A 10,000-nucleotide genomic window follows, 5' to 3' on the forward strand; every position below is an offset into this window, starting at 1 on the left:
TGTGTGTGTGTGTGTGTGTGTGTATGTGTCTGTCTGTGTGTGAGTGTGTGTGAGTGTATGCCTGTGTGTGAGTGTGAGAGAGAGAGTGAGAGAGTGAGAGAGAGAGAGACGCACGAGACAGCCGTGGATAATCTGAAAAAGACGGAGTAAAAGCAACAGCACCAAAAGAGCAGTGTGTATGTATTTCTGTGTTTACCAATGTCAGTTTGTCTGTGACGGTAAAAAGCAGAGGCATCAAAGTGACCATAATAGCCAAGCTTCAGGCAAGTAGATGTCAGTGTGTGCATGTAGGTGTTTTTGCATGGAGAAATGCAGAAGACTGTATCCATGCACATACACGTGTGTGTGTGTGTGTGTGTGTGTGTGTGTGTGTGTGTGTGTGTGTGTGTTTGTTTACGCATAAATTAAAATTCAAGTGCGGAATAAGCTACACCACTGGAGAAGCAATCTCAACAGAAAAGCCTTTCCATCCATGCATGCGGTGTGTGAGTGAGTTTTGCATACCTCAGCTGCTGGATGAGGTCCTCTCCCTCCTTGATGACGTTGACGGTGACCTGCAGTGTGGTTTGCTGCTGCTGGCCAAAGCGCTTGATCAGGTCCTGCACGGCCTCCACCGACTCAGCGTACACGTCGTCTAGCAGCTCCTTCTGCAGCTCCTCCAGCCACGTCCACAGCTGCGCACACACACAGACACACACGCACACACACAGACACACAGACACACAGACACACAGACACACAGACACACACACACACACACACACACACACACACACACATACAGGCGTTGTCACAGCGGATCCCAATACAGGCAGAACGATGATTACGATTATAAATGTCCACACAACGTAAAGATTGTGCTACGATAGTATCTTCCCCCCCTGCATTAAATGTGGCAGGCGTCCACTGGTCCCGACCTGTTCCTCAGCTGCCCAGGTGTGCGATGACCCTGCTCTGTAATCCCCCAAGCCCTCTCCTCCTGGTTGCCCTCGCTCCAAGCCCTCTCCTCCTGGTTGCCCTCGCTCCAAGCCCTCTCCTCCTGGTTGCCCTCGCTCCCGCTTCATGGTCTCATACCCACAGCAGAGGAGAGGAGGAGAGGAGACGCTGCAGAGTTGATCTGGGGAAGAGTGTCTGACACATCCCCCAAGATCCCCAGTCTTATTCAGATTCTTATCCGCCTCGACCCCTGCCCCCGTGTGTCGTCCCCCCCACCGCCCGCCAACCCCCCTCCCCGGCCCCTCTCCATTCTCACGGCAGCAGCTGCGGAGCGCAGGAGACGGTGCTCATCGCTGATCCAGGAGTCGTCTGACATGGAATCTTTTCGGCTTCCAGACTCCAGTCTCCTGGATGAAATCCCTCGTCTGTCCCCCCAAGAGCACGTCTTGCACATCTGCAGCTGCGCGGCAGCGATGACGCCACTGGCGGCTCATCCAGGACAAACACCTGGCCGGCGATGTGCAGTGCGGCCGCCCCTCTTCTGGCTGCACTACTTCAATGCTGCACTGATCTGAGACCACTATGAGCCACGATTAAGGGTGGCTTACAGTTACTGCCATCACCTCTCACTTCCCTTCACATGACATGCATAATCAATAACTCCAGTTCAGCATCAGCTCGTCACGACAGCAGCTGATCCAGGAACAGTGGGTCCCATAGACTACCCGTACGCCATCATCTCCTGCCCCATGTTTCCCCATCTTCACCACCAACTCCAGTCAGGATACATCCCATAACGTGGGGGGGCTGACTCAGTCCCTCACACACCAGTACCTAATTCCCATGAATGCTATTTAGGCTATTTATCAAATAAAGATTTTCATCCAGATCTGCCAATATACAGCATATATGGCTACCTCCTATATTGAGTACGATGGAAGCCTAAAAGTAAAGGTAGTGAAATGATGCTGACTGTAGCCTTGGGCTGTAAGAATTAAAGCCTGAACATACACTTCCCATAATGCATCTGCAGCCCCAGGGCACAGTGGAGCGTGACCTCACCTCTTTGACGTGTGTGTGGAAGGCCACGGACATGTCCAGCAGGACCTTGCGCTGCTCCACGCGGCGCACAAAGTCCTGGATGCGGTCCTCCAGCTGGTGGGCGGCCTGGTAGATCTCCTCCGGGTCGCACTCGCCCGTCTGGGCCAGCTGCTCCGCCGCCTCCAGCAGCTTATCCGCGTTAGTGTACGTGTTCTAGAATGCACAGCCATGACAGACACAAGGGTTAAGGTGTCGCTCACACTCCAGCATATGAATCCGCACGCACACGTGCACACGCACACGCACACCAACAAATCCACACACACAAACACGTACTGAAATCCATACACACACACACACACACAGTAGTGTTTCAATTCCAGCAACAATGGCGCACTCCAGAATGGCAAAAAAAGTCATCAGAACCTCCCACTGAGCCTACGTGTTGTTGTGCAGGTTCACACTCACACAAATCCTCCCAGGGGTCTTATTTAAACTGAGGAAATGTAAACACTGGGGAGAGGACTACCTGAGCCACTTCCTCAAAGTCCTCGTGGCGTTTCTGCAGGGCGCGGGCTCGGTGGAGCGACTTCCCCACGCCTGTGTGCTTACTGAGAAACGCCTCGCCATGGTTCTCTATCCAGTCCAGCACCTACACACACACACACACACACACACACACACACACACACACACACACACACACACACACACACACACACACACACACACACACACACACACACACAGAGAAGACATCATCATTATTGTTATTTCAATGTAAATATACCTCTTCCAGTTGTGGTACATTCAGAGAAAGATTGTAAGACAATATATCTATATTTAGGAAATACACATACCTAAAGTATAATGAAAAGATAGTGTTTGCGAAAAAATCAATCCATTGTCATAGTACCACAACAAAACCAGTGTGGATAATGACATAACCATTCTGCTGTGTATCAGTATACGCTAGGGGTTCTTTCTGTGTGAGGAGGAGAATTGTGCAGCAGGCTGGATCTGGCTGGATGTGCCTGTGTGCTTTCAGAGCCTTCAGAGCCTTCAGAGCTCAGAGCCGCTGTCCCTCTCCCATCTGCCCCGAGCTTCAGCCAGCACACCCACCCACCCACCTGCCCACTCTCTTCTTCTCCTCACTCACTCACTCACTCACTCACTCACTCACTCACTCACTCACTCACTCACTCACTCACTCACTCACTCACTCACTCACTCACTCCTCCTCTCACACTCACACTCACTCACTCACTGTCACGCTTCTTCTTGGCTCTCTGTACACTATATCTTTCTCTTGCTTGACGCGCTGCAATTGTTTTATCCCCTCAATCTCTCTTATTGTCTGTATAACTCTTTCCCATCATCTTCCTGATGCCACAGACCCTCCTATTGGCATCATACCCCCTGCCCAACACCCTCTATTCTTTCTTTATCCCTCTTTCTCCCTCCATCTCGATATGTTCCTTCTGCATGCCTTTATCCCCCTCTCCCTCCTGTCTCTCTTTCTCTTCCTTGTGTCTCCCTTTTTCATCAGCCACTACTCGAGGAATACCCTCCACCTGGAAACCGGTTGCCATGGAAACAACTGCCTTTTGCACAAAAGTATCAGCAGCACTATGAGCAAAACTCTGCAGTGGGAGAGGGATAGAGTGTTTGAAACAGAACGGAGAAAAAAATGAGGGTGAATGAGGGAAGACATAGAATACCAAACAAGACAACGAGGGAGGGAATTCACTAATTGCACAATGCTATTTGTGCTTTGTGAGAACATCGACCTTACCTAATCCTGTAAAACAAAGCCAAACACACACACATACACTTTAATTTTTAAGTGTGAAGGGAGGGCCAGGCCTCCCCAGTAATTAGACACTTAGTTAAAACCTTCCAAAGTTACTGCCGGTTTCTGTGGGTGTTCTTTTAATGTCTCTAGGAATATTGACAACAAGAAAACAAAGGGCCTCCTAAGGGTTAAGAAATAGAAAAGTTATCTTATCTGTTGAAGTCCTATTTAACCTATTCAGCAAATTACATTTTGTACTGCATATGAATACTGAATGTCTATTCATCAACCGAACAATGCAACGTAGGGTTCATCCTCTATGCTGTCCATAGACATCATATACGAAAGCTGCCTTGTGATGCTGCTTTTTGTCCAAAGAGGTCAGCTCTGCTCAATGTAATGTCAGTGGCTTGTCCAATAGGAGGATTCTGCTCCAGACCGCAATGGACATGCTACCAGAATATAGCTCTAGCTAATAACGACTGACCAATAAACGTAAAATGGGTGTCTGCGACACATAAAAACTGGTGTGCTGGTATGAGCGCTGAAAATGTTACCCTTCCGGTGCTTTTATAATTCGCAGAGCACAGCAGATCTCCTGAAGGTGAACAAATCAAGCTCGTTTTTGCCATACGATACAAATGATCCAATCCCCTGAAGAATTTATCAGTCAAATCTTCCCTGATGAGCTTCTCAAAAGCGCTCCCATTGGTCAGTATCTTATAATCTCCAAATTCGGAGTAAATATTCATTAGGTCTTCCTGAAACAGGACATGATCAGACACAGGACAAAACAGGTGTGAAAAAAAAAGAATAATTTCCTTGACAAAACTCTCACCTCAACATTTAGTGGGCCTGCAGTCATATTCATAAGTTGTTTTACAGTGTAATATTTTTGAGTTGGAACCATTATAGATCAAGGTAGGGCTGAACGATTAATTGCATTTGCGATTAAATCGCGATATGTTAAAATGCGATTTTCTATATAATATATATAATATATATATATATTTTACGATGGGAAATTTATAGCATAACGCATAACGGATCAATTGCTAATTGCTAACGAGATGCTAGTGGCTCAAACTAGCGAAATCTCTTGAAATGTGCTTACTTTGACACTATGACCAACTAGTTAGTCAAACATCAAGCAAGTGCAACACAAGATGGCAAATAAGCTACTAACTATTTCCGCAGACAGTAAAAACCAGGCGGCTTCAGGCACACCTACATAACGCAGTAATTTGCCTACGGACCCTGGTATGGCAATGGCACAGAGGCGATTCTCCATATTAAAAGTAATTGTAGCGCCCACATTTTAAAGTACAATTACTGCATAATGCCACTTTAAAAACTGCATGCCTTGTGTTTATACTTGACTTTGTTTAAATTACTTAAATGCACAGTGGCAAAGCAACCGATTTGTTTCTGTTATGAGCACTGAGCAGTTAAATAAAAATTTAAAATGTGGGAAAGAATATTTTACACTAAATGTATCTAATATTGTATTGGTCATATTTAAATCATTCAGTACGTTTTGTTGGGAGAAAAAGAGGATAAAATAAAAAAAAATGCATATCGAATCGCAATATTTTGGGGAAAAATCGCAATTAGATTATTTCCCAAATCGTTCAGCCCTAGATCAAGGAGTGTATTTACGCTTTATCTCGGAATTAATTAGTGTTTGTGCACCCTGTATTCACTTTTGCCTCTGTTCATGTTTACCTCCGTGCCTTGTGGGAACACACACAGCGGCTGGCATAGATCCAAGCGGACATTTTAGTGTGTGTGAGACTGTATTTGTTTGTGTGTGAGTGTGGGGCTGAGGCGAGAGAGAAAGAAGTGTGTGTTTACCTGCTGAACGTCCTGCTGGAACACACACAGCTGCAGGCGCTGGTGCAACCGGACCTTGCGGTGCTGCCAGATGTTCTCCAGCTGTCGCTGGTGGTGCAGCACCTCGTGGATCACATCCAGCACGTGGTGCACCGCCTTGGAGTAGTTGGCCGAGGCAGTCAGCGAATCGGCACTGCCGGGGGTGAGGGGTCTCTGCAATTTGTCCAATAGGGCTTTCCCGTCTTGACTCACCTGTGGAAAGGAAGGGGCCAAGCAAGAGCACAGGAGAAAGGTATGAGTTTAGGCTATAGTATGAGTGTGTGTGTGTGTGTGTGTATTCCTACAGTCTTTCACTTCACACACACTCAAACACACACTCAGATAGATACACACACACACACACAGTGAATGCTTTTTTTTATATAAATCACATGTGTAATTAGAGGAAAAGATGACTGGTGATGATTTGGTTGATGATGCGGTTCGAGTGCTGTATTTTTTCTATGCGAGTCTACACGGATGAGATGACAATGGTCTCTTTGTGCTTAGTGTCTTTATCCATCACACACGCCCATTTAAGCTGCTATGATGGACTACTGAAGACGATGGGGCTTGCATGGGATGGCATCCATGCACACATAAATACACACACAAAACGCAAACAAGTAGCATAGATGTGACATGTAGCACACACACACACACACACACACACAGAAAGACAAACACCGACACACACGTTACCTCTGAATAGGCTGCGGTGATGTGCTCGTATAGACCCTGGTGATGGTGGATCGCGTCCTCCAGATCCTGTAGTTCTGAAGGCAACTCCACTTCTCCACATGCCTTACACCACGAGTCCACATTACTCATGTACTGTGAGTGCGCGCACACACACACACACACACACATACACACACACACACACACACACACACTTGAGTGAGTAGCTGCATTTCAAACCAAAAAAACCTCCTCCCACCCTCGCCAAATAGTACTGCATGTAAAAACCCCATCCTTACAGACAGGGTCTAAGTGCCACAGCGTGAACTCTTACTATAGGGCGACAACACTGCTTAGACATCCGGAACTACTCCAAGAGAGCATGGAGAGGGACAAAAAGATGAAAGAACAAAAAGAACATCAAACTAAGAAAGATAAAGAATCTCAAGTCACTGGAGAGAACAGGGTGATGTATATTCACAAAAAAAGAATCATATCAAAGGCAGGGAAGCCCTGTCAGTCAATCTTTGATCTCGCCGCCGGCTCTCATCTTCAAAACCCTCAGCGTCCCCAACATACATGCTGTGGAGGGCGGAGGTCTAACCTTCCAGAAGTTTCCAGCTAAAGGAATAATGTATATAAATCATGGAGTGAGTGAGTAAGTAAAACAAAAGTGTGGTGTGGTGTGTGTGTGTGTGGTGGGGGAAGGGGAGGTAGCATGCTGACGTGAGGTTTAGCATACGGTCATATCAGGCCACTGATACTGGTCCATATGAAAGCTGGAGAGCTGAACTACCAGGGGAATCACAGCTGTGTGCTGGGCCACTGGGGAAAGTCCTACAACACAGGGGACATATTCCATGGAAGGGGGGAGAGAGAGAAAGAGAGCGTAAAAGAGGGAGAAAGAGAGAGGGAGAAGCAGAGAAGGAGAGAGGCAGAGAGAGAGAGAGAGAGAAGGGGGGGGGGGGGGGAGAGCCCAGCCCTTTTTGTCGCACCAGATTTCCTCTGGTCTGTTCTGCAGCTGCAGTGTGCTCATTAAAAAACAGAGCTGGGCAAGAAAGCTGAATAATTACATCCGCTGTTCAAATTTCCATTTTAATTAATGTCTATTCTCAATTAAGTGTAAAAATGAACTCTTTCAAACCTTGAACTTGCCCTACAATAGCTCAAATTCTTGAAATATCAAATATATCATTATCTTCTGTTTTCTTTATTTTGCTACGCTATATGGGCCATTCTACCGAATTCGTGTAATATGCAGTCCCTGAACAATAAAACTATTTACAAAACAATTAGGTATTTAGGCATAGATATTTAATTAGAAAATGTTATGGTCTATATAAACCCAATGCATTACATGAGATAGTGATAAGCTAAATATATACAAAATCATCATTTATAGGGTACTTTCTATTGGGAAGTAGCTGTCCCCAACCCTGACATCTAAATTTCAATGCCTTTAAATAACACTTTTCAATTTTTTTAGATTTTTTTCAATGATTTAATTTCAAAGATCTTTATGATTGGGTTGAAACAGAACTTGGAATATTTAGATTTATTGTGGGTTTAATTTTTAAATCAATTTACTATACTCAAAAAATCATGTCCCTAGTTTTCATGTCACTACCGAAACACAAGAGTTTTAGTCCATTGGCTGAGCCTGTGTTTTAGCCACGACTCAGCATTTTTGACCATGCAGTGACACTGCATCTCTGTCCCTCATGGTTGAATGGTAAGTAGCTAAATCCCATAGTTTTTATATAAATGTGTTCCAAAGTCTGAAAATCGACGTGTAACCTTAAGAATTGTCACTACCGAAACGCATGTTTTCTTCAATTAAGTAAACCTTTTGGGGTTTCATGGAAAATCTTATGTTTGTATGTGTGTTCACCTTTTCAAAGATGTGTTTGCAAGCCGTGTGCTTGCTAGAATTCTTTATTTATGCTTAAAGTTAGCTAGAATTGTCACTACCGAAACAGTCACTACCGAAACATATGGTAGTGACCTGATGATTTCGGTAGTGACAAAATGAAATGGTAAGTAGTTAAATCCCATAATTTTTAAATAAATGTGTTGTGTGGACTAAAGAGCGGCCCAGAGCACCTTTTGGAAGATTTTGGGAGAGAAATGAACATCCATCCAACAGTGCAGTCACTACCGAAACACTGGATGTCACTACCGAAACAGTGCAGCACTACCGAAAAACAGGATGTTTTGTAAAAAATTAAGTATATTGAGTAATCAACTAAAATGTTATGATACTGATTGGATTAATGTATGTTCAATGTCATCAATCAAGAACTCTGGAATCAATATGATCAGTATTTTGCATTTTACAAAGAAATATTGCACTTAGATTTTGATGAATTCTATAAATTGAACTTGAAAATTTGGTAAATAATTCATTTTTATGGATTTCATTGTAAAAACCTTCAAGAAATATTTGTAAAAATACCCTTCAGAGAAAGGAAGAAAACACAATCTGAACAGGTCAATAATAATACTTTTTTACTATAGTAAATGTGATGTTTCGGTAGTGACAATTTTTGGAAGAGGTAAAACGTTCCAACACATTCTGAAAATACAATATAAAAATTGACTGTTCTTTTGCTAGATATGTGTACTTTAGATATGGTACAATATACATACGGACAAAGTTTTGGGAATAAAACATAAAAAAAATCCAAATATTTCCGACCTGACTTTGCACCAATTCGGTAGAATGGCCCATATACAAAGCAAGCGGAGCATTAATGCCTCCCCCCCCCACCACTCTCCTCAGCCCAGCACTGTCCCCATCGCCCACTGACCTGGTCACACTTCTGGTGGAAGGAGGCGGACATCTCCAGCAGGGTGCTGCGCTCGTCCAGCGCGGCGGCGAAGGCCTTCCACTCCTGCTCCAGCTGGCTGGAGATCTGCTTGATCTGCTGGGAGGCGTAGTGGCCCGACTCCAGCAGCCGATTCCCCACCGACATGATGCGGTTGATGTTTACATACACATTCTGCAGGGGAGAGAGAGGGGGTGTGTGTGTGTGTTAATCGTATTGTGCAAATCTTCATTATTGGGATCATTATTTCAGAGTCAAAGGTTTTTTGTTTTTGACGTAAGTTTTGATTATTTATTTTTTTAAATACTGATATGACTCTTTTGGTGAAGTGACACTTAATGTTAAGATTGAGCTTGACATAATGGTGACGCTTGCTCTTTGCACTGTGTATGATATTCCGCTAACATAATTCACGGATAACGTTGATGTGTGATGGCTGACATTCTGCTGATATGAGTCTTGAACCATACATCACATATGATATTCTGGTGATGTGACACTTGACAAATCGCATGTGATACCACAGCAATACATGAGTCACGCATGAGGCAGGTGTGTGTGTATATGTATATGTGTGTGTGTGTGTGTGTGGAGTGTGTGTGTATGCTTGTGTATGTGTGTGTGTCTGTGTGTGAACCCTCTTAGCCGGGGCTTACGGGCGTGGGTGGCGGAGGCCGTGGTAGATTTACACAGACGGCAAGCGAAGCGATGGCCATCCTTCTCTCCCCACCCCTGACTGAGAGAGAGGGATAAACCAGCACAGCTGGTGTGTGGCAGGAGATAAGCCAGCCTTTCCCCTCCCTCCAGCATTCTCTCCATCCCTCGCTCGCTCGCACTCATTTACTCA

The 10,000-nt window shown here is 44.9% G+C and overlaps 1 protein-coding gene across 1 annotated transcript in view; it reads right to left on the reverse strand.

The window, feature by feature from the left end:
- The window catches only part of trioa (trio Rho guanine nucleotide exchange factor a), a 116,332-nt gene that overhangs the window by 38,926 nt on the left and 67,406 nt on the right, over nucleotides 1-10,000 (reverse strand). The window contains 6 exon segments of the mRNA XM_080837427.1: nucleotides 505-674; nucleotides 1,999-2,190; nucleotides 2,507-2,629; nucleotides 5,627-5,857; nucleotides 6,347-6,478; nucleotides 9,136-9,327. Of these exon segments, the coding sequence (XP_080693553.1) occupies nucleotides 505-674; nucleotides 1,999-2,190; nucleotides 2,507-2,629; nucleotides 5,627-5,857; nucleotides 6,347-6,478; nucleotides 9,136-9,327 (1,040 nt within the window).

This window comes from Sprattus sprattus (assembly GCF_963457725.1).
Source record: "Sprattus sprattus genome assembly, chromosome: 4".
NCBI lineage: Eukaryota > Metazoa > Chordata > Actinopteri > Clupeiformes > Clupeidae > Sprattus > Sprattus sprattus.